This window comes from Vombatus ursinus, unplaced genomic scaffold (assembly GCF_900497805.2).
Source record: "Vombatus ursinus unplaced genomic scaffold, bare-nosed wombat genome assembly UNPS02014809.1, whole genome shotgun sequence".
In the NCBI taxonomy this organism is placed as follows: domain Eukaryota; kingdom Metazoa; phylum Chordata; class Mammalia; order Diprotodontia; family Vombatidae; genus Vombatus; species Vombatus ursinus.
In genome coordinates, this window is record NW_020954587.1 from 11,031,493 (window position 1) to 11,057,977 (window position 26,485).

A 26,485-nucleotide genomic window follows, 5' to 3' on the forward strand; every position below is an offset into this window, starting at 1 on the left:
ATCCTGTTTTCACAGATCCTTACAATCCATGTGTAGTGTGGAATGTGAGATTTGGAACTTTGGAGTAAGGAGTTGAAGAAATTGGGCAACAGACAGGTTCTGACATACAGGAAATGAGATGAAGTTGGGAATTCCCAGTAGTAGTAAGTGAGGGAAGGGAATTTTCTGACTATCCTGATGGGTCAGGTATATCCCACACTAACTATATCAGGGATTTCAGAAGTTGGGTTTGTCTCTTCATAGTTTTTTTTTTTATTCTGGCAAATCAGTTGATGAGTTTTCCTAAGATTTCAATAATTTTGCCACTCCCCCAAACAATTTCATTTTTGGAATTTTATTCTGAGATAAAATTGTTTTCGCTGTTGTTTTGATTGCAAGAAATTTACATTAATCAAAAGTCTACACAGAGGATATTGTAATGGCAACTGAGGGTTGTGGGTTTTGGGGTGTTTTTTTTTTTTGTTTGTTTGATTTTAGTTTTTTTTTTTTTGGTTTGTTTATTTATTTTTTAGTTGGAAGGAGAAGTAATACAAAGCTGATTTAGGACAGCCCTCCTGTCCTTCCTCCAGATTTTGTAGATGATTGCCCAGAAGACTGGTAGTTAACTAAGATTGAATGTCTAGTTAATGACAAACCTGAGATGGCATGTGTGTCCTTCTCTCCTCTCTACACCCCTCCCCGTCAAAGTCTTGGAGCTCCCCTTGTATCCTCCAGTATTCTATCTACTACATTGGTTTGCCTACTGAAAGAATGGTCAAATTCAAATAATAATTGCAATAATTGACATTTATGTAGCCTAAGGTATTCAGAATGCTTTACATTATCTCATTTGATCTTTATAACAACTTTGTAATTAATGTGATATTATTTCCAATTTATAGGTGAAGGAAATGATGTGTATAAAGTTTAAATGACTGTGCTTGATCAAGCAGCTAGTGACTGTCAAGGGGAGATGGGAAGCCAGGAATCTTTTGACTCCAAGTCCAATAATCATTCCACATTACCATGATGCATATATTTAATATTTAGGAAAAAGCAACGTGATTTTGTAACTGTGATTATTTGCAAAGGGGAATAATGTATTGAAAGATTCTTAAGAACATCATGTTAAGAGCTAGCTGGCTGTCAGCTATGTGACTCGTAGTAAATTACTTCTTTGGGCCTCAGGTTTCTCATGTAAAAAGAGAGGTTGTTTGACATTCTTTGATTTCTCTGACATAGTAGGCCATTATTAGAAGGGAGGTTGGGCACCATGGAGTCTTGGGAGAGAAGACAAAAAAAAATCCTTATTTGACTGACAATGTATTTGCTCATTTTTCTCCTGAGAAAGAATCATGTTTCATACTCTTATTTTACATATTGCAATTTAGATTGATTAGCAAAATTAGTTCCTCTATGTCAACATACCTGAAAGAAAACTCATTTTTTTCTGTTAAACCTGCCTATTTCCCTCCAAACTTAAATGATTTTGTAGAGATGGGACCTTCCTTGTTGATGCCACCAACCTTGTAGGTTTGTAGTCTTATGACCATTGTTGACTTGATGTCTGCCTCAATTCCCCATATCCAACTGGGTTCTAGGATTTTAAAATTCAACTTCCAGTCTGTCATCCATCCACTTCCTTTCACTCAGATGGCTAGTTCATACTTATATTATCTTTTGCCTATACTTCTGTAATAACCTCCTCATTTCTCCCTGTTTCCAATCTCCACATAATTTCTTTCACATAATTGCCACAATAATCTTAATCACTTGTTTGAACATATCACTTCTCAAATCAAAAAATTTCAATGGAGTCTTATTACTTCTAGGATAAAATGCTAATTCCTACTGTCATATAAAACCTCAGTTCTTAGTGGGGTTTTTTTTGTGTGATATAGTAGATAAGAGAGTAGTAAGAGAGCTGGCCTTGGAACTAGAAATACCTGGGTTCGTTTGCTGCTTCTGATCTCCACACTAGATGTGGGCAAGTCCTTTAAATTCTTTAAATCCTTTTGGTATCTCTTGAAAGACATTCTTAACCTGGCGTCCATGAACTTGCTTTTAAAAAAAGGTAATACTTTGATAGATATATTTCAATGTAATTTATTGCCTTCATAATATAGTATTAATTTAAAAACATTATGAGTCCATGTCACAAAAAAGGATAAGAACCCCTATCCTAAAAGTCTTTAAGTTGAAGATAAAGTGCCACCCTGCATTAGTAGAGGAAGTTCCTGACTGGGAAGTAGCTATACCAATGAAATCATAGGACTTAGTCTGATCCTTCAGTATCTGAATATTTTATATCTGCACTCATCTCACCCCCATTCCCCAAACTCCTTCAATAAAATGTAAATTTTAAAATTTTTATTTATTTAAAATTTTTTAAAATACAAGAGATATGCTGTAGCTATTTTCCTGTATGTTCATTTTCTTGTCTTGGGGATGGGCAAAGGGAGGGTGGCATAAGATTTTATGACATTCAAATGAAATCTGGTATAAAATGAGGGGAGAAATGACATCTCTTGATCATTTCATTGTTTGATTTTGTATTTTGCTAAATAGTAACATCTCAATTTTTAAAACTTTAAGATGTAAATATTTGACATGTTGACATTATGTCTTCATTTTTCTCTGAAAGAGTGAAAAAAGCTTCATTCTCTGTAAAGTATTTTATCTGTTTAATCTGAGATAATAAAACGATGAACATGTGAATCTTGTATTCATACTAGTCTGTTAAAATAATTTTGACCTCTTGTTTTCTTAGAATCCTGTTTCTTCATCTGGCTTTTATATGTTATTTCATTAATTCATATAGTGCATTTAAAATAAAACTAATTTTTTCATCTGTAGTTTATTTAAAATTTAACCCATGTTAATTTTATTACTTTTTTCTTTTCTTTTTTTGCATTAATTTTATGGATTGAAATTCTTATTAACTGTTCTGGTTTTTGTAATTGATTTTTACTCTCCCTGATCCTTTGCAGTTCAATTTCACATTGCCCACTTGTATGAAACTCAGGTAAGTGTGTTTAGCTTCTACTTTAAAAAAAAAAAATCCCACTATTTTATTATTAAGTTTCTTATGATTAATTTTGTTTTGTTTTTGTGAAGCCAGATATTTGCAGGCATCTTAAAAGACCATGGTATATATATTAAAATAGTATATTTTTTTGCTGAGAAATTTAAACAGTGGTTTATAAGAAATAATGTGCAAATTTGAGAGGGGTAGGTTTTGTTTTTTTTTTTAAAGTATTAGATACTGTAGTTCTGTAACCTGTTTTAAGATTTCTGGATATTTAGGTCTTTATGTTTTCATGCAAGAAACATAAAATCTGAGTTGGTTTTTTGTAATTATCATCAGTATTTTTTCTTAGGCTAATATTTAGTGAAATATATAGTCCTTTTTTTCAAAATCTTTTTGGATTTCTATAAAGCAAATTTGCTTCCTTTTCCCACATATTATCTAGAAAAGCTACATATTCTCATGTCATAGATTTATCCCACTAGTAAAAATAACAATTATTTTGACATCAGAAATAAATTGTTTGACTTCTGGGTGTGTCATGATTAGGAGGGAAGCAGAGAGGGTTTGAGGCTACAGATTTTATCTTATATATTCTGCATTATTTTAGGTTCGCTAAACCTTTTCACTAGTTATTTCCTTAAAATGTTCCTTTATAACAAAGGAAAATTTTTTTCCATATAATTTACTGTTAAAAATTAATTTCTCTTTCTCTGAAACATAATTTGTGGTAGGAATTATTGATCCAGAAATATAAATTAGGTGTAGTCAGGGAACATGTATTAAATGTTTGCTTTGTGCCAAGCACTGTGCTAAGTGCAAGGGATTCAAAGAAAATTGAATAAACTAGTCCCTGATCATTAGGTGCTTTCAATCTGATGGTGAGACAATAGCAAACAATTGTGTACAAACAGTATCTATACAGAATAAGTTGGAGATCATTAGTAGGCAAGACACTAAAATTAAGGAGGACTGGGAAAGACTTCTTGTACAAAGTGAAATTTTTGCTTAGACTTGAAGGAAGCCAAGAATCAGGGTGAGGAGGGGAAAAAATTCCAGGCATTGGAGGCAGAGAAAATGTATACTCAGAAAATAGAGTGGAGTGTCTTAACCTGAGAATTAGAGAGATCATCTTCATTGAATCTTAGAGAATGTGGATGGAAGTAAGGGAGTAAGAAAGCTGGAAAGGTAGGCAGGCACCAGGTCTTTGAAAGCCAAACAGGATTTTGTTTATTCCGCAGGTAATAGGGAACAACTTGAGTTTATTGCAGTGAGTTTTGGAGGGTGTGAAAGGGAGTGTTTCTGGACACATGATTAGACCAGTCCTTTAGGAACAAAAATGAAGCTAGCATATAACTAAGAAATTGTTATGGGTTATCCAGGAGTAGTCCTGGAAAGTTTTTATTTTGGAATTTCTTGGTTCATGTGTCGCCCAATACTTAGGGCTGAGTAGCTTGACTACTTGCAAAAAAATTTTTTTGTCCATTTGAGAATGATATAACTAAAGTAATTAGAGATTATCTAGAAGTTTACTTGTTTTGTTCTTCACTATAAGCTTTATTTTGAAAATTAGCAGCTTTCTTGAATCTAGGAAGTAATCCTTGTGTGCCTAAATTGAAACCATTTAGAGCATATTATTAAACTATGTTCATTGATGAATCTTTCAATCCATGAAAGGGAGGATATTTTCTATTGGTTGTATATTTTATTTGTTTCAGGGCTCTCTTAATATTTTCCATTTTGCCTTATCTGAAAGTAGTTCAGTTGTATTTGTTAATTTGTGCAGGTACCTTATCTTGTGGTTTAACAATATAATGACATAGAAATTCAAGAGATTATACTTTTGAAGTAGACTATAGGATGGAATGAAAAGTTGTAGCAGAATTTGGGCATATAACTAAGTTCTGTTTTGTCCTTAGACATTCCAGGGAAAACTATTTTATGTATAGTTTTTAGGACCTTGGAGGCTTATCTTGAAACTGCTGCTTATTTAATGTTTCACAACAGATCTATTGCCTACTTAGAAATCAGCTTTTTGTTTTGATAGCGTAGTCTGTTGTTCTTGTATTAGTAGTCTTTGTGATAGGTGTTAGTTGAAAAACAATGGTAAAAACTTCAAGTTAAATGTAATAATTATTCATTCTCAATCTTGCATGCAAAATAAATTTATATCAGATGAGCTTCTGATAAGTTAGGAAGCAATATAGTCACATATTGCCTCATTTTCTTAGTAACTTTTATTATAATTTAAAAGATTATACAGAAAAGAATGTGCTGAGTAGTCTATATTTATTTCTCTTATAAAACATTTGCAAGAAGTTAGATTGACATTGAGTTCACATGACTTCATGCCCTCAATTTAAAGACTCAGACTAAAGTTTGCCACATACTTAATTTACATTTCGTGTGCAATCTCACTGGCTTTATGAAATTTGAATGTTTAAGTAACTATTGACTATGTTTTCTTGGGCCAGATATTTGCCAGAATTCACTGCCCTGTAAGAAACACAGGCAGATACTTTTAAGGTCAAGTTACAGGAAATTTGAGCTCTAAACTAAACTTGCCCAGGGTCACACCACTAGTGTTAAAAGCGTCAAGTGTCTGAGGCTGGATTTGAACTCAGGTCCTCCTGACTCCAAGGTGTGAGCCCTATCCACTGCTCCACCTACCTGCCCCCTAAACTAAACTTTTTAACAGCTCTTAATCCATGGAAAGCTTTATCAGTTTTCTTTGAGTATATTGTTTTAGTGAAAACTCGACCTTTAATTATGGTGTAAGAAAACCTTTGTGCTCTTTGTTTCAAGCCAAATTACGTTGGAGACAGTTTATCAGTATGTTAGCCTTCCTCAATTAGAGAGAAATCCAAAAGGGCCAACTTCCTTGCTGGTAAGTGGCATTTTCTCTCAGCCAAATACTTATTGTTAATTACACTGCAAAGTAAAAGGAAAGTATATAGTTTAAATTTTAAAGCTTTTTAAAATTTACCGTTTAGATCCATAGAAATGTCTCCTCTATCCCCCCATGTCTTCTTAGACTTCTAGAGGAAGTATCTCCTGAAATTAATTACTCATCTTTTAATCTGGCCAAAGGTATATAAAGAGATTTCTTTCTTTCTTTCTCTTTCTCTCTCTGCTCTCCTCTCCTCTCCTCTCTCTCTCTTTCTCCCTCTCCTCTCTCTCTCTCTCTTTTTACCAAGGGCAATTGGAGTTAAGTGACTTGCCCAGGGTCTCACAGCTAGTAAGTGTCAAGTGTTTGATCTGAGATCACATTTGAACCTACACCTCAGTAACTTGATAGTTACGTGATTTCACCCGTATCAGTTAACTCAACTGTAGTTTCTTCATCTATAAAATGTAATACTGTCACCTCCAAGAATCAGATGACGTTTGTCTAGCACTTTGCAAAACTTAAAGCTATCAACATCATCATGAGTAAGCAATATTAATTATCTACCAAACATTCTTAACCTGTATTATAAAAATATTTTTCTACCCTTATTTTTATTTTACTGACAACAGTGTCCTAGCTGTAAGTAATTATGTGAAGTCATTCAGCTTCTCTCTCTTCTCTCTTAGTCTTCTATAAAAGGAAAGAAAAATACTTATCCTTTTCCAAGAGTTCTGAGGAAAGGTCTTTGTAAACTATAAAACTACTATTGAAATATGAACTTCTGTCTATCAAAAAAGAAACATAAGTGGTTCCTTTTTCTAGGTCTTAATTTTAGTAGTAGGTGTCCGTCTTCCAAACAAATACAAATAACAAAGACTGTTATGCAAGCCAACTTTAAGAATTATCTGTCACTTTTTTAATTACTGCTTTCTCATCATCCTTTTTCAGAAAATTTCATGAAATTCCTAAATCAGTATTAAATATCTGTCAGAATCTTCTATTGTCATAGTGTCAGGGAAATCCTGTATTAAAGTTCTGTCATTAAAGTTCAACAATTTACCTGGTTCACCTATCCTAATATTTCTTTTTTTCTGTTGTGCTATAAAAAATACATATGTAAAACCTTTGAAATTGGTTTGATCTTTTGAGAGAAGTTTATATTTGTAAAAAAAAATTTCCCCACTTAATATTCTGTTAACACTGTTATATATATAGCAAATTATGTATAATCTTTCATGTTAGTAGAAAACTTCCTGAATTTAATTGTTTTAGTTGGAACAACATTTTATTATTTGCCAACACATAAAGAGGAGACAATGTTATTAATCCTTTTTTTTTTTTTTTTTTGTATTAAAGTTATAGATGTCCCCGTTGTAGGTCCTATACGATTATAGGTTAAAACATTTTCCTCTCGTTTCTCTCTAAAAATTTCAGTTGTGATTTTACATTCTGATTTGCATAAACAGTATAAAAAAATTATATACAATTATGTTAAAGTTTAAGTATTTGGTCCTACCTATTTTTTGCCACCTTGGTGATGTTATTATGTGTCTGATGAATTTGCTTAAAAGAGAACAGTGAGGCAGCTAGGTGGCGCAGTGGATAGAGCACCAGCCATGGAGTCAGGAGGACCTGAGTTCAGATATGACCTCAGATACTAGCTGTGTGACCCTGGGCGAGTCACTTAATCCCGATTGCCTTACCAGAAAAAGAGAGAGAGAACAACAGTCACTTTGTTCTGAGAATATTTTGACTGCTTACACTCTTTTAAAAGTCAGTTTTTATTTGGGACATTTAATATAGCAAAATGACATGAGTTATAGGACACATTTGGAAATGTAGTGCTACGTTATTAAATGTCCAGCATTGCTTACTTCAGTACCTTTTAAGAGACAGCATGGTGGGTAGAGTATTTGATTTGTAGTTAAGGAAGACCTGGGTTCTTACCTACCTTTGATACTTACCCTGATTCTGGGTAAGTCTGGATAACCACTCTTAAGTCTCAGTTTTATCATCTGTAATATGGGGCTACTAAGTACCCGCCACATAAGATTGTTTTGTGGAGCATGTAAGATATTTGCAAAATGCACTGCAAACTTCCAGTTGCTATGTTAATTACAGCCAATGATACTGAAATGTTTTTCTTGGCTTACTAAATTAGTATCATATTGAACATAATATAATCTTTTTAATGACTCATTTTCAGCATTTTGTTAACTTACCACTTAATTCAAATCCATTTCCCAGTGAATCTGGTCTTTCCCCTCTCCATCTGTCTCATGCAGAACAACTCAGTATTCCTTTCCTACCCGCTTGTAATCTAGCCTCATCCTGAGTGGTTTTTATTGTGCACTTGCAGGTTATCATAAGCCCTTGCCATCTCAGTGGCCTTTTGAAATTGTCATTGTTGAGAATTTGGAGAATCAGCGTCTAGTCCTCAGTATTGGCATTTCATCCCTCTTACTGGCAGATTATAGCTAGGAAGCTTGAGTTTATTGGAGAGCTGAAAAGCTTGTGATCTAGAGGAAAATCTATCCAGATGTAGCCCATTGAACAAATGTTCAAAGTCTCTTTTTCTCAAAGATTAATCTACCCTTAGATTGTGGTTCATCTAATGAAAGTTCAAGGAAGTTCAGCCTGCCTATGGATTTGATGTTGATTAAGCTGCCAGATCATCTGAAAGCATCTGACACTTGCCCCTTCTTGAAATTTTCTCCTCCTTTGGCTACTTATCTTCCTACATTATTGACTTTCTATCTCCTTAACTGGCAGGACTTCCTTTATTTTCCCTTTAAATATGATTGCTTCTTGACATTCAGAACATGATCTTCTGAGCTTTAGCCTGTACTCATTCCTGAAATGGTTTCACCTATTCTCATAGTTTCAATTATTACATTTGTATAAACAGTTCCTAAGTCCATTACTCTATCTGAGGTGCTAGTCCTGCATTTCCAACTTTTTTGATGTTTCCACCTGGGTATACTCTCAAGCTAAGTATGTATCTTTGTCTCAAACCATCCCACTTTCTTGACTTCTCTTTTTGTGTTTACATGGCAGTTTCATTCTTTTTATCTTATTTTTTGCCCTCCCTAAAAACTCAGTTCATTTTTGAGGTCTCCATTTTGTTTTACATAGTTTGTCAACCATTAAGTGCTGTCAGTTTGATTTCATTGATGTAATGAATTCCCAAATGAGGAAACTCAATCAGCACCATCTCTGCAATTTACCGTCTTAGAGAGTTGCCTAGTGTATAAAGTTAAATATCTTCCCCAGAGTCACGCAGCCAATATGTATGTGTCACAGAAGTGGGTCTTGAGCTCAGATGTTTCTGGTTTCAAGGCCAGCTTTCATCTATACTCCATGCTGTATAATTTAATGTTTTTAAAAACTGCTTGATAAACACAGATAATCCAATCCATGGATGACTTTAGGAAACATAATTGCAAATAATCATGCATAAAACTCTCAAGTTTCTGTTACTCAGATTTTTTTTAAGTATACATACTGAAATCTCACTACAGTTGTATCTGTCTCAAGAAAACTGAGGAAATTATTAATTCCTGAAATGACTTACAGATAATGAAATGCCACTCAAATCCTCATCTCACCAAAAATGAGGGAAGAAGCAAATATAGAGGCAAAACGTTTTCACCTGGAAACAGAAATCCACTGGGATGTGAATTGGTGCCGTAAGACATACCTGGAACCATTTCCCACTCAAACCTGTTCAGCTTTTTTCACCTTCAGTTGGAATGAACCTCAAGGACCAAGGCTGTGGCTTCACGTCCCAGAATCTGACTTGGCCTGTATCCCCAGCAACTGTCACATCTTTACTTAAAAGACTGCTGGAACTTCTTTGATCTCTAGGCGTTGCCCATTCCCATATCAGAACAGCCACGTTTGTGTAGAAAGAAAAGTGTTCCTTCCTCCAACTGACCAAAACTCTAGAATTTGAGGCTCGCTCAATCAATAAGCATTGACTTTGTGCCATATGTGTACTGCTAGGAATACAAAGAAAGGTTTAAAAAAAGAAAAGCCTCTGTCTCAGGGATCTCACAGTTCAGTTGAGGAGACATGCAAACAACCATTTATGAACAAAATATTTAACAAGATATATTGGAGGTAATCTCAAGAGTTAAGTCAGGATTACATAAACTGGGAAAGCATTATTGAAGAAGGTAAGCCTTTAGATGAAACTTAAAGGAAGCCAAAGAAACCTTACCTCACCCTTTCTGGACCCTGATCTGAAAACATCCACAACTAGGATCTCAAAGCTACCCCATAGTTCCCATTGTGCTACTCAGTTCTGTTGTCCAAACTACCCCTCTTATTCCCGATAGCCCAGCTCATAGTCTCTATACTGCTCCTGGAGCTTGGAGCTGAGACCTAGTGGTTGGTCCAGCCTAATCCTTCCACCTTCCCTTCCAGAAAAATCTCCCTGCTTTTTCTGTACCCTTCAGAATTAGGAGAGATGCCATGCTCACTGTCTCACTCTTCTACACAACTAAACAATATGGAGTGTGCAGACCTCTCCCTTGTTGTTATTGTTGTTGTTCATTCATGTCCAACTCTTCATGACTCAGTGAACCATACTGTCCTTGGGGTTTTCTTGGTAAAAATAATGGGATGGTTTATTGTTTCCTTCTCCAGCGGATTAAGGCAAATAAGGGTTAAGTGACTTACCCAAGGTCACATACCTAGTAATTATCAGAGGTCAGATTTGATCTCAGGTTTTACTGATTCTGGGCCCAGCACTCTATCCACTGAGCCGCCTACCTGCCTCCATACTATTCTGTCCCTACAGTGGACTATGACTTCTCCTGTGTTGCATCTCTAGACCTTTCCTGCTTGATTTGTATACTTCCCATTCTGGAAAAGAAAAATAGTGTAAATCAAAACTGGCAACTGAGTAAGCAGGTTAAATAATATAAAACACCTGAGAAATTTTTCCCCCCAAAATATACCAAGTGAAAGCATCAGTAGTTGGGATATAGAATGTGTTAATTTTTTTAAATCAGATTGGATAAATTTGATAGTAACCAAATTACAGTAATTAAAGCAGAGCTCGTGTGTCTGTGTGTGTGTGTCTGTGTGTATTTTAACATAAAGACATGCAGCGGTTTGGGATACTCAAGACAATATCCAAGATCTAAAAACAATTATGGAAGCAGCAAATAATAACTTCAACAAACTTGAGCAAAAATTAATAGGTAACTAAATACAATTGAAAAAGAAACTTTTTATCATCTTTAAAAATCATCAGGTTTTCCTAGAAGGCACCTAAGGGTATCTTCCAGTTATAACTATGACTTTTTTGCTTGACCACAAGAAACTATTACGTCCATCAATTTACATTCACCAGGGCATATAAATCCTAAGTATAAATCAAAGAAAAATCATTTTCTAAGAGTTGTGAAGAGTTATAAAACTGTGTATACCCTTTGACCCAGCAATAGCACTATTAGGTCTGTTTCACAAGGTGATCAGGGAGAAAGGCAAAGAACTTATATGTTCCAAAATATTTATGGCACCTCTCCTCGTTGGTGGCAAAGAACTAGAAAATGAGGGGATGCCTATCAGTTGGGGAATGGCAGAACAAGTTGTGGTGTATGATTGTGATGGAATGCTACTGCACTATAAGAAATGATTACCAAGTTAATTATAGAAAAACATGGAAAAACTTGCATGAAATAATAAAGAGTGAAATGAGCAGAACCAAAAGAACATTGTATACAGTAACAGAAATACTGTTTGTGGAATAATTGTGAACAACCATCATTATAATTGTAATTTATTAGCATTATAAATACTCAGATCAACTACAAAGGTCCTAAGAAGGAAGAGCTGATAAATAGAAGTATTCACAGTGTGGTTTTACATATATTCATAAATCTGTGTCAAATGGTGGCTATCTCTAGAGAGGGGTGGAGAAAGAGGGAGGAAGTAATTCAGAACTTAAGTGTAACAAAAAAATAATAAATGAAATAAAAAAACTTTTGAAACAGAACAATGACATTTAAAAGACATGCACATTGAAGCATGCCAGTCAGAGTTAAGCAGATAGATGGTTCTTCCTTGCAAGGAAGGTTTGTATGCGAACATACAAAGAAACATACAAGGAAAACAAATTTGATTGAAATTAGAAGAATTCTGCAGTAGGGAAGCACATCCAAATTAACAAAACTGTTATTACTTTGTTAAAATTTACTCTATGCATTAGGAAATGAGGGATATATAATCTGTCCCATAGATATAACAGACTTAAAGTTTAGATAAAAATATTTATCATCAGCACAAAAGGGGAAATAGTACTAAAAAAATACTATTAATATGACATTTAATATGAATGAACAACCACCTCACAAAGAGGCCAGCAGTGAGGAGCATACTGAAAGACTAAAAATGGGATTAAGCAAAACTCATAAAATAACATGTGATCATATGAATAAATGCAGAAAATTTTTTTAACAAAAGCCAAGAATGATCATGAAAACACTGAAAAAAGGTATCTTTTTCCTTAACACACTAAAAAAGTATCTGCCTAAAAGCAGAAACACATTATGTTCAATGTGCAGTGAAAAAAATATTAAAAGCTTTCTAGTGATAATTGGTACAAAGCAAGAAGCTCATCATCACCTCTTTTATTTGAATCATTCAGATATTTATATTTTTCTTAGGGTTATAGATTTTCAGTTGCATTAGGACAGAAAAAAGAAAAAATATTTTGTTCAATGGTTATGATTTTATTGATGGAAACGACACTAAAAAAGGTATATATTACAGTCTGTTTGCCAGCAAACCCTAAGGATCACTGGACCTTTCCTTCTGAATTGTTGTTGAAAGCCCCCTTTATGTGTTTATATGAGCTTTTAGAATGTAAGCTCATTGAGAGCAGGTACTACTTTCCTATTTGTTTCCAGTTCTTTATAAATGCTTTTTCATTAACATTGGAAATGAAGAGGTCAAAGTAGCATTCATGTATGTGAATAACTATGAGAGTATATGAGTAGCCCATGATATACTAGTAAATCTTTTATTTTTTTATTTTTAATTTTTTAAATTGTTATTTTAAGTTTTCAAAAATCACTTCCATAAGCTTTTGAGCCTCCCCACGCACAGAATCTGATATAGGTTATACATATATGTTCCTATTAAACATATTTTCACATTAGTCATATTGTAAAGGAGAATTAGAACCAATAGGAGGAACCACCAGAAAGAGGAAACAAAACACAATAGAAGAAAAAAAAATATGCTTCGATCTGCATTCAAACTCCATAGTAGTTTCTCTGGATGTTGATAGCATTTTTCATCATGAGACTTTTGATCATGTCTTAGATCCTTGCATTTCTGAGAAGAACTAAGTCTATCAAAGTTGGTCATCGCCCAATGTGACTGTTACCGTGTGCAACGTTCTCCTGGTTCTGCTCACTTGATTCAGCATCAGTCCATACAAGTCTTCCCAGGTTTTTCTGAAGTGTGTTTGCTCATCATTTCTTATAGCACAATAGTATTCCATTACATTCATATACCACAACTTGTTCAACCATTCCCCCAGTTGATGGGCATCCCCTCAATTTCCAATTCTTTGCCATCACGGAAAGAGCTGCTATAAATATTTTTGGACATGTGAGTCCTTTTCACATTTGTATGATCTCTTTGGAATACTGCCCTACAAGTGGTATTGCAGGGTCAAAGGGGTATGCACATTTTTATAGCCTTTTGGGCATAGTTCCAAATTGCTCTCCAAAATGGTTGGATTATTTCACAACTCCACCAGCAGTGCATTAGTGTTCCAATTTTCCCATATCTTCTCCAACATTTATCATTTTCCTGTTTGGTCCTGTTAGCCAGTCTGATAGGTGTGATGTGGTACCTGAGAATTATTTTGATTTGCATTTCTCAAATCAATAGTGATTTAGAGCATTTTTCATATGACTGTAGATAGCTTTAATTTCTTCATCTGAGAACTGCCTGTTCATATCCTTTGACTATTTTTATCAATTGTGGAATGATTTGTATTCTTTTAAATTTGACTCCGTTCTCTATATATTTTAGAAGTGAGGCCCTTATCAGAGACACTGGCTGTAGAAATTCTTTCCCAGTTTTCTATTTCTCTCCTAATCTTGGTTGCATTGGCTTTGTTTGTGCAAAAACTTTTCAATTTAATGTAATGTGATAGTAAATCTTTAAAATTTATCTTCCTTAATGGAGACCAGTTCAAAATTAGATTTTGCAAAGTTAATATAGAAAAATCCCCAGCCATTTTATTTACTTGTAATAAGTATCAAGAAATCATAACCTCCTATTAGAGTATTTAATAATCCTACATCTGGAAACCTCTACCTGAGACCCAGTTTTCTCATCTATAAAGCATGGGTGCTTAAGTCCCTTCCCTATATAAGAACAACTTTAAAACAACTAAATTAAAGAAAGATCAAAATTCCATTAATGTGTATTAATTGTGTATTAATATGTTAGTAAATGTTAGAACAGTTATACATTTAGTATATCTATCTTATTCAATACCATTTAAGATTATAATATGCTTCTTTGTAGAACTAGACAAAATCTTAACGAAAGTTACGGTAAAGCAAACATGCAAGAATATCAAGGGAACACTCGAGAGAAAAATCAGAAGTGGCCTTACTCACAGGCTCAGTTACCATCAAATCTATATGGCACTAAAACAAAATAAACCCAGAGAAATGCGTATAAAAGATGAGTGTTTGGGGAAAAAAAACTATAGAAAATAAACCTAGCTAAGACATTGATTTAATAGCACATGTATTTTCTAAAACAATTGTTGATGATCTGTTTGGTAATGGGGTTTTGACCTATATTTTACATTGTATGCACAGTCAGTTACAACTGTGATCCTTAAACATTTTGATAAACTCAAAACTATAAAAAAAGATGGGAAAATTGAAATATTTATCTCAGTTGTTCCAAAGGCAGTGAGAATTCTTGTTTGAACAAATGAGATAATTAAAGCTAAGAGAGATTTACATGAAAAAATGTTTCTATACAACAGCAGCAACAGTAGCAGAAGGAATATATTGGAATATATTTGTAGCCGATGTGACAAAAACATTTGTCATCTAAAATATATAAGGAGCTATTAAGTCACAGACATCATTGCCAGTCTGTAATAAATAAATGTTCAAAACATAGCAATATTGGGCTTGAATTTTTTCAACTTTAATTTAATTGTTGTCTTTTGTTTTCTTGTCACATTCATTTCCAAACCTTATCTTCCCCCATTCCCTACTCACAAAGCCACCATTCCTTTTAAATAAGAAAAAGCAGTTTGACTGAATTACTAACCAGTATGTCAACTCTGACAATCTTATGCAGTATTCCGCATCTGTAGTCTGTTTCCCCTCTCTCCCCTAGGTCACACCTCTATTATGAAATAAGGAAGATGTCTTTTCTTAATTAAATCTTCTCTTGGACCAAGTTTTGTTATGATAATTATGTAGCCTTCAGTTTAATTTCTTTTTTTTTTCTTAAACATGATTTTCCAGAGTTGAAGCACATTGTTAATAATCAATTTGAAAAATAATCAGAGGTACAAATTAAAACAGGTGCAGCACTATTCCCATGTATCAAATTGGAAAAAATAAAAATCTCAAAATTCAATGAGTTTTTGGAGAAAGAGAATTATATGAACTCATTGTTCACATAATTGAAAACTTTTAAATACTTTTTTTGTGTGTGTGTAGAGCAATTTGGCACTACACCGTAAAAGTTATAAAATTTTGACCTCTTGACTCCATAATTACAATGTATCATGAAAGTATTACCAAAAACAAATGAAAAAGGAGTAGTTAGTAAAATATTTTCTTAACTGTATTAAGTATAATTGCCTAAAACCTGGAAACCATATAAATATTCAATATTAGGGAATGATTAGAATTAATACTTCAATACTGTAATGCAAACTAAAAGTTTTGACCCAAAAGTGTAACCAATACATAGAAATCTAGAAAGACCTTTATGAAATAATTCAAAGCAAAATAAAACCAGTAGAATGGAGTACATAATAATTCTTAATTATATAAGAAAATTAGAATACGCAAAGAAATAATCCTGATTAGGACTTCAGTGATTGAAATGTATAATACTTCATTCACTGATGTTTCTAATGAGTACCAAACAAATATAGTTGGATTGTTTCACTGTTCAGTGTTTTTAATAAAAACATTTAATTTCTTAAAGTGTGTATATTTCCATTCTTTGTTTTTCCGTCTCTTTTGAACTTAACTGCTGTTTGTACATTTGAGTTTGTTTACTGCTGTTGCCTTTTACATCAGTTTACATTGATCTTTTGATTCTGCTTTCTTCACACTGCATCACTTTATGTAAGTGGTCTCATTTGTACTCATTTTTATAAGTTCTGTTCACACTAGTTGTCCATTCTTTGCAGATATTACAGTTTGTTCAACCATTCCTACGTTGTCACACAGGTGTTTTTCCTTTTTCGTTTTATATTACTAGTTCACGATGATGATAATGGAGGCTCCTCTTCCTCCTAGCTTCCATGCCCATACGTAACTTTTTTTGTTAAAGTCCTAGTAGTGGGGTCACTAATTCAAAATTCTTGAAGGAAAATTACAACTAATAAATGGGGGAAATTGCACTGCTAGAACTCACATAATAGTATAAAGCAGTAATATAAAAAAAAGACTATATGGTAATTGTACTAAAAAAAAAACACTTCCATCATATGAGGTTCCTATTTTTAAAAATAATTTTAGTGGCTTCCATTTGTTTCCTAGATAACAAATTCTCAGCTAAGATCATTCATAGTCTCACTTCAACTTATGCTTTGTACTTAGTACATATCCCCCTTATTCCTTTTCTACTCCTCTGTGATGCAAACTCTGGGACAACCAAGCTAGTCTATTACACCTGTCCTCCACCCAGGATAGGAATTTTTTTGTGCATGTGTGTGTCACATAAATAATAATGCTAGGTATTCTCCTCTAATAATGTTCTTCCTGTCTGCTTGTTTAATTACGTCCTACTAATGCTTTAAGGCCTATTTTAACTTAACCTTTTCTGTTTATTTCTTTTTCTATATAATTAGTACAGTCTAATTACAATAATCAAATTCTTTGAATTAATGTTCTATCATTCATTGTAACATCTCAGATATTTTACTTAGCTCATTTATCTCTAATTATTTAACTTTCCATGGAGTGGTTTTTTTTGGTTGGTTTTTTTTGTTATTTCAGTTAGGCTCTAAGTTCCTATAAGTGAAGGGGCTAATTCTTTTTGAATTTTATCACCTACAGTGTTTGACAGAGTGTGTTGTTAAGACCTTCACTCAGTTTAAAGGAGCAACATAGATTTGACTCATTTCTCCTTTCTTCACTCATTTTTCATTTCCAACCTTTCTCTTTCTTCATTTCCTTTAATCAAAGATTATAATTTTTAATCCAGGAAACCCTTTTAGCTAGTGGAAAAGAATAGACATAAATTAAACATTTAAAAAGACATCTCTCTTTTAATTCTTCTTTGTCTTATAAATACATCTTTAGCTCTTGCCCATTTTAAGAAGGTTCTGATATTTTGCTTCTTAGCCAGAATATTTACAAATGTTTATTTTTATAACTGGATCTGATGCTAAGGCTTCTGTGGTGGTTTTTAACCTAGATAATTGTAACTTTGTCCATTTTTTATTCGATTCTCTGAAAAGGAAGGATAGAATTATAAAAATATATTAAAGCATTGCTTCCCTTAATTGCCCTGCCAGACTTTAAAGGCAAGAATAAAGAGAGCGGTATCAAACTTGACTTCTGGCCACTTTTTATCTTGAGATGGTGGGGTAAAGGGGAAGAAGCAATTGAAAAAGGTTTATGGGCATAAAATAACGTTCCACAACTGTTTATTGAATTGTAGTGGACAGTAGGACTGTCTCTACAAGCCCTTTACTAGATTCGGAGTTACAAAGGTAAAATGTACAGAATTATTACAGGATGGCTCAAAGAACGCTCCATCAGACTAAATTCAGACCACTGGCATGACACCTTATATAACTATAGGCTTATGATGATACAAGTCCTTTCCTGGAAAAAGAAAAATAGGCAGCTTTTAATGTGTTAGTCCTAACACAACAATTCTGTTTGACACAGGCATCCTAGGAACAGGTTGGAAATTCCACATATATCCCCTTCTTTACAGTAAGAATAAAAATTTTTATAATATAAAAGAATCACTTATTTTTGGTTCCTTCACCTCTAGCTCATTTTGCATTTTGGTATTGTTGGTTGAACAGTCATTTTGGAGTCAGGATTTTGGTCCAAGTACTGGGCTCTGCCACTTACCTTCTAAATGATGTCATATAAGATCTCTTTCAGCTCTAAATCTGTGATCTTTAAGAAAAGTAGAAACTGAAAACAGTAAACTCATTTCTCTTTTAAGCAATTTAAGATTAAGACCTTTACCACTAACTGCCATGGAATAGTAGAAGGAAATAGCTTCTTCTACTTACAATTAAATAGGTACGCTTTAGTGTAAGAACAATTTTTTTTATTACTAGTGTAGGTTCACAGTAAATGTGTCCTGTTTAAGAATCTAAACTTTTATGTAGTTTATGCTTTAAAATACACAGAATAGATGTATTCCTGAACATGTGTAAATCAAATTCCATATGACCCTATTTATTATTACAAGTCATGATCTTGAACATAAATTTTATTCTGTAATATACCACGCAGCTTCTATCACCTTCTGATTTGCTGTTTGTGTTTTGCTCTTTGGTTAGATAACCCACCTTGTTAGAATTGCATATAACTACTTTAAGTAAACAAGTGAGAAACTTTTCTATGAAATATAATGTGTATGAATTTTTTGAAACCTCTCTGGCTGTTTTCTTAAACACTGCCTCCCTGCCCTTTCATGTTCATAGCTTTGCTGTGCCCTCTGAGAAATACAAACTTTGAATGTTGAGTGTTATTGAATGTGACTTTTCAAACCCTGACTTTTTATATGCCTGGTTAATGACTGGTACCTTGGCACCTACTCCTTCTATATCAGCAAATTATTTCCTTGAAGAGAAAATTAGTAAGAGATTTTTCTCTTTGAACATGACAGTCTTTTATCTCTTGTCATGAAAAGATTTGATTTAGAGAACTGGACCTGTCAAGATTTTGCCTTTATCTGATTTGTGTAGGAAAAGTTGTTTATTTGGTGGGTTTGTGTTTCAGTTGGGAGCTTGGTATGGTTAGTAAATGACTTATTAAAAAATATATTTTGTTATTTGGATAAATAGTGCATGACATAAGATGGAGGGGGGGGGGCTCAGCAGAACTTGGTATCTAGCAGGAGTACTTCCCCTGGAATCAAAGACTTGTGTTCACTTTCCAGCTCTGGTGCTTTCTTATTTGTGACCTAGGCAAGTCATTTTATCACTCAAGGCTTCAGTAAAGTGAGAAAGTTGAGCAAGATAGCCTCTGAGGGTACCAACTCTAGGATCCTCAGGGTAATTTTATTTGTTAAATAGATCTTCAAACTTTGGGGTTTTAAGTTAGGATGGTGAAGTAGAAAATCAGAGATTTTTATATTGAATTTAAGGATTTTTTCCTTGAATTCTGCTGGGTTTTTTTCCCCCCTTAATTAAGTACAGTTAATTAGATATATTATTTACTTTTGCTTGCTATATTTGCAGCAGACACAACCCACGAGTTCCATTTTTGGGGCTCAGAGTTAGCAAATGTATCAGTGTTTAATTACCAAGCTGTAACATATTTTACCTGTGTTCTTTTCCTTGTTATATGGACTGGCCTATGACAAGGAATAGCTTGTTTGCTTTGAACCATAATACTTTAACAGTGTAGTTACTTATTCTGTTTTGTAACTTGTTTAAATTTGTTCTCAGCAATAATTCAATTTTTATTTAATTTGGTGCTTTTCTCTGCTTTTAAGGAAGAGAGACGGATTTTTTTTTAAACTAGAAGTGATGGAAAAGGTGGGGGGGGGTTAATAAAAACAATTGTGTGTGATCATAAGTTAATATACTGTTTTTTGGTGAAATGCAAAGTGTCAATGTGAAGCTATGGAAAGACCTAAATACAACATGTGTTGCTTTCAGAAATAGTCTGATAAGAAATATTGAGCACTTACCATATGAAAAGCTCAGTGCTATGAAGTATGTATTGACACTGTAAAGCTATGAGATTACTTTCTTGACCTCTTACTTATTGAATGTAGGCTAATAATGTAAGTAAACTCTGATAATCCTTTTCTAATAGTGAAGTGTTCAGTAATACTTTGAATTCATTTTTTGCTTTTTAAATTGCAGAAACACTTTTATTATCTCATTCACAGCAACTCTTAAGAACTAGAGAAGTCAAATCATCTAACTTTTCCAGATGGTTAAACTTAAGACACAAGTGTTATGACTGTTGCCTAAGGTCATAGAGCCATTTAAAATCAGTTCCATAAGGATCAAGTTAGAGAGAGGGAGTGGAAGAGAGAGGTTTATTGATGTAAGATAAGCATTTCCTTAAAAGGCTTCATGACTCTTAGACTTCTGAGAAAAGTAATTAAGATTTTTCAAGCATTCTCTGAAGATTTCTAACAGTATGGGTTTATGCCTACAAAAGCAAGATAAATTATTGTTTACAAATTTAATGTTTTTAAACATTGCCCAATCATATTGCCCATAATATTATAATTTTTATCTTTTACATCCTACAAAACAGTGACTCAATATGTTGGATTAAAAATTTGTTTTTCAGTTCCTCCAGAACTTGATTAAGGATAAGGATAGCATTTTGCCTCACTACCTTATTTTTTAACTGATCTGTTAATTATTAGAAAGATTTTAGGCAGATTGCATAATTTAGGGGAGAGAATATTAACCTTTAAAGGGATTGCACACATAGGCAAGTAATAAGAATGTTAGATCATTTTACTTTTGTATCTTTTGGGATAATAGCAAATTGATAAGTAATAAGCTATTCAGTTTTTCATGATACTATGTAATTCTGAATGCTAGATTTAGTAGGTAACTTGGCATTCTAAAATTTGGGCTACTAGTTGGAGGCTAGGGTGTCAATTAGGTAGAGGTATAACTTGAATAAATAACATTAGGGAATTATTCTGTACTTTGCCCTTTTAAATAGCTTTAAATATTTTAAACCAGATAATGATTAAATTGCAAAAGAGTTTTACACAATAAATAAAATGTCTAATAACTTTTTGAGGTGAAAAAATTAAAATAATTGGTTCCAATGCTTTGTAAAGATCTCTATTAATGAGTGATATTTAAAGGATTATCAAGTTTCATTTACTTTTTCTTTAACTTTCCCCTCCCCTCCATCCATTCTGCAGAGAAAGTATCACTCTGCAAAGGAAGCTTATGAACAACTTTTGCAGACAGAAAACCTTCCTGCACAAGTAAAAGCAACTGTCTTACAACAGTTAGGTATGTAAAAATATTTTGGTTTACCCCTAATTACACATTCCCTTTCTATTTGGATATTTTAGGTGGTTGTTTTGATCTTTTTTGCTTAACATTCCTAGCACATTTATTTGAAATCCTTTGTTAAGAATTAATTTTTATTTTTATCAGTACTACAGTTTAAACAGAAACCCATTCACTGATTCATTTAAGAAGCTTACTTATTGAGGTAAATAAAGCATTGCCAAATTTTCATAGTTTTTATCCGTAGTAAATACCAATGGGAACATTATCTGTGAATTATATAGGCTTTAACATACACTATAGTTTCTGAACCATCTTCATTTTAAAGGTGAGAAGGTGACATTGCCAGGATTACACAAAATAATAAGATACTTGCCATTTAAACATTTTTCAAATTTTGGTATTACCATTATAAGAAAAAGGACAAGACTTCCTGAAATAGGGATCCTTATTTTATGCACAAAGTTTTTACTTTTTATATTTAATTGGATGGTGTTACTTTGATTCTCTTCTTATATAATTTTTGGTAGAGCATTTTTTGAGAGCATAATTTACCCCATACCATTTTGAGATGCTCTTGTCCAACATGTATGTTTTAGTTAATATTGACAGTACTATTTTAAACCAAATTTTAAATGCACTTGTTAGTTCAGTTTTCTACCATGTACATTCCTTTAGTATTATTTATACTGCATTTTAGAAATATTAGCATTTTAGACTGTAAAAGCATAAGGTATAGAAATAATGCTTTGTCCCTTTTATACTAAGATAACCTGTTAACCTATGTAGTTTTAGAGTAATTATCTTTTATCTTTAGTTGAAATATACCTTTCATTTTTGCAATGACAAAGTTTTTTCTTCAGTAATTCCAATTTTGCAACATAAAGTATTAGAGGTAAATATATTAGAACTTTATCCAGTTTCATTGTTCCTTGTAGGCAGTATTTATTTACATTGTTAGCTTATAGCCATAATCTACTCTTAACATTTTTCTCATTGCCCATTTTTAACTTTATCCCTTTCAGACTGCCTTGTTTTGTTCCATTTACCTATTGTCATTTATTTAATAAAAATTAATGCAGTGAGTTGTTGGGTACAGGATACAAATTTCATTTGTAGTTCCTATCCTTCTAATTTTACTAAAGAAATTCGTAATAGGGAACATGCCAATTTGTGTTATTTTATCTATTATCATATGTTCTGATGCTAGCATATTTTACACTCTTAAATGGATTGGACCGATATGTGGCAATTGCTTACTCTGTATTTTGATGTACAAGCAATAAAAACTGACCCTTTTTTTACATACCCGATACATTAGCGGCTGAGCTTAACCCCACTGTAATGCAGCTTGTCACTGACCCTTGAGCAGCAACTAATGAGTAGAGGTCATTGCAGCTCCTATTCCCATTACTAACAGCAAACTAACAGCAGAGCTGGTAGGCAGGGATAGTAAGAATCATTTTATTCTTCACTTTAACTTATACCTCCATAACATTTGGAAATAGTACCTATAAGAATCAAGTGTTGTAGTGCAACCACTTCCATGTCCATGTATCAAGTGGATGAGAAATTCAGTTAGCATATGCTTTGAAATATTAGCAAGGAACAATATAGCCTTTACATATTTGAAATTATCTGCAACAGAATGGAACAGAGTAATTAACTTCTTTTGAAAGTTGTTAATGACTTTTTAAAAAGAAAAATACTGCAAAATGAAAAACATTTTTTACTATGACTTCATGGTTAGTTTAGAACATAGTTTTTCATAAGATCTGTGTTTATTGTTATGGGCATTTCTTCCACAGATATTTTTCTATACCATAATGAATTACTGTAGCAAAAAAAAACAAAAAACAAAAAACTTTTGAAAATTATGTCTTAGTGACCAACTTACTAATCAGTTTCTGTGAATTTCTGATTTAGGGTTGTCTGCAGATAATAGCCCATTTCTGGGTCTATCCTTGAACCTTTACAGTTTGGTAGGAACTGTGTGTTACAGATTAAAGCTTTCAAGAACCCACACAGCTTGATGGCATAATCAATTAGATATCAGAATAATACTTTAGAAGAGGAAGAGCTTTGAATATAATAAACTTTTTTTAAAAAATACTGATGTGACATCTTTTGAGATGAGTTGTACCACTTATGTGCAGAAGGTACATTCTCAATATTTTGTTGTGGTAGGAACACTTTTAAAATTGAGCTTGCATAGCAGATTTTGATAATAGCACATTTCTGATGGTTAGTTGCATAAAACATCCTCATGAGGGCATTTATGTCTTAGAAAATGAAGACTGAATAGGATATTCACAATTATTTGTTGAATTATTTTTAACCTCAGTTTCTAAGGAGAGACTACAAAATTTTCCCATTGTTTGTATTTATTGTCTCCAATTTGGAATTTTTAGAAATACTAGAAAAACCAAGAAATATACTTACCTTATTCTACTACATTAAACTACATTATCTGGGTGGGGGTGGGAGAGAGAAAAAAGTCAATGGCAAAAATTAATATTGGTTTTAGTCTGTACTCAGGTTGGGGAAAATATGCCAATATTCCTATTACAGCATGATTTCTGATATGCCAAATGAACAGTTGATTCATTCAGATCAGTTAGAAATTCTGATTGCTTTACAAGAGATATTTATTGTAAAATCATTGGTTTAAGAGTCAGGAAACCTGGGTTCAAGTCTTGCAATTAAAATTAACCTCCTTAGTCCTAAATTTCCTTATCTATAAAACTGAAAGTTAGATTAATTGATATCTTTGATTCTTGTTTCATAAACCATTAATACTATAGGATTGTCAGCTGTGTAATTATAATCTGAATTTGTTTTAATCTTAATTTAGTACTGTGAATTTAAAATTACACTATACCTAAAGTTGGTTTTTCTTGTAGATTTTTATTTATATTTTAATAGCAGCCCAACAGATAAAAGTGCTTAATAATAAATACCTTATCTTTGTGTAGTATTTATAACTTTTCAAAGCACTTTATTTGCTTGTCATCTGATTTTTATGTTTATAACTACTATGTAAGGTAGCAGATATAATCATGTTTTGACAGATGCAGAAATTGAAGTATAGTAAACTTGTGAACCACTTCAGCTCATGTTGCTAGTTTAGTGGTAGATCTAGGACTTCCATACTCAGCTCAGGTTCTTGTCCCTAGAATACTGCCACTTTGTTTTTTACTAAGTTAAAACCCAAAGGAAAGGGGTTAACATTTCAATACCAAGTTTTCATTGACTTAGTAACTCCCTCTTGACCACCGTAGTTGCCATTTAGGGTTAGTACTGTGGCAGAGGTCATCTGAAACTGAAAAATTAATGTTTTGAGTTTTTATAGAAGATAATTAAATTCATTGAGTCAGTTAGCATATAAAAGCATCTATCATGTGTCAGTCACTGTGTTAGACATTTGGGTTTCAAACCAAAAAAAGAAATAGTTCCTCCCTTCAAGGAGTTAACATGCTATTGGGGAGAAATAGCATGCATGAAGAAAATGAAATGTAAGATGTGGCATTATAAGAGAGAACACTAGGGGAAATGTGATGATCAAGATATAATTCCTCTGTGAGGTAATCTTTAAAGAAAGCTAGAAATTTTGAAGTTTAAGCATAAGGAAGAAGAATATTCTAGGTATGGATGACAGTCTGTGCAAAATCCATGGAGACAGGAGATTGAATGTAATGTTTAGGAAACAGCAAGAAGGCCAGCTTGTATAGAATGCAGACTGTGTGAAGAACAGTAATTGCAACTAGCATGGAAAGGTAGGCTGGAGCCAGATTATGTAGGTGTTTAAAAGCCAGACTGAAGGGGTTGTATTTTATTGTAGAGACAAAAGGGAGCCACTGAAGCTTTTCTTGAAAGCTTTTTTGGGGAGAAGGGGGGGATGGGTGGTAGGTTGTTATTTATTTTTTTAATGCACACAAGAATACCATTTAAATGATTTAGTTTAGGTGATTATTTGTGATGTTTTATTGTAGGGTGGATGCATCACACTGTGGATCAACTGGGAGACAAAGCCACCAAGGAAAGCTATGCTATTCAGTATCTCCAAAAATCTCTAGAGGCAGATCCTAACTCTGGCCAGTCCTGGTATTTCCTTGGAAGGTGAGTTCTGCTCAGTATTTTTTAAGGATTTTTCTTAATTCCAGAATGGGAATTTGTGTTCTAATTTTAAAACACTAATTTCTACCTTATAATTAATCAGTGCATTTTTCCTGTAAAATGATTTTGAATAAAGTGTTATGGGTTGCTCCTTCTCCCCCCCCCAATCTAATTTTCCTATTGTTTCTTAAAGTATTACCTCCTGTTCCAGCTGGCCACCCTTAAACCTTTTCTCTTTCAATGTCACTTTTGTTCCCTTGGTTTTCATTTCATTGTATTTCTCATTATAGACTTAAAAGAAACTGGTTGGATCTTAACTCTCAATAATAACTAATAATAGTTTTCACCTCTCTCTTAATCACCTAGCTTTTTTTGCCTAGTTGTGTGGTTTTTCTTTGCATTTTATATTGTATAGAATGAGATGTCAATGATGGTAGATTTGACTTTGATGCCTAACAGGTACTTTTAGGATATTGCCATTTTAATATTATCTTCAATATAATTTTTCTGCCTTAAGGTGGGAACATATTACTTACTTACCTTAAAGATACAGCTGAAAAGTTTTTTATTGTTGGCAGAGAGATCATCCAGTACAGGGTTCTTAATGCTTTTTTTTGTGTTAAGGACCCTTTTGGCAGTATATTGAAGCCCTGTGTTACCCCTTCATCGAATAATATATTTTAATTCACAAAATGAAGAGGATTACAAAGAAAATTAATTATATCAAAGAATGCTTATCAGAATATTTTTAAAAGGTCGTGGACCTGAGGTTAAGAATCCCTGATCTAGTACAACTCTATTTTAAAGATCAAGACACAGACTCAGCAAAGTGAAAGGATTTCTTCAAGTTCACAAACCTAGATAAGGGTACAGGTAGGGCTAGAATGTTTCTCTTAAGAGTATCTATCCTTTATGCTAAAGACATAGAGTATTGTCAGTATTATGGTAGTTGGAGGGAAAATTATATGTATGCCGAGAGATAGATAGATAGATAGATAGATAGATAGATAGATAGATAGATAGATAGATAGATAGA

General features: G+C 33.1%; 1 protein-coding gene across 4 annotated transcripts in view; it reads left to right on the plus strand.

The window, feature by feature from the left end:
- The window catches only part of KDM6A (lysine demethylase 6A), a 258,225-nt gene that overhangs the window by 161,727 nt on the left and 70,013 nt on the right, over positions 1 to 26,485 (plus strand). For all 4 annotated transcript variants that reach the window (XM_027875477.1, XM_027875478.1, XM_027875475.1 and 1 more), the window contains exons 8-10: positions 2,970 to 3,004; positions 21,240 to 21,333; positions 25,326 to 25,452. In XM_027875477.1, coding sequence (XP_027731278.1) covers positions 2,970 to 3,004; positions 21,240 to 21,333; positions 25,326 to 25,452 — 256 coding nt within the window. The remainder of the gene's footprint in view (positions 1 to 2,969; positions 3,005 to 21,239; positions 21,334 to 25,325; positions 25,453 to 26,485) is intronic.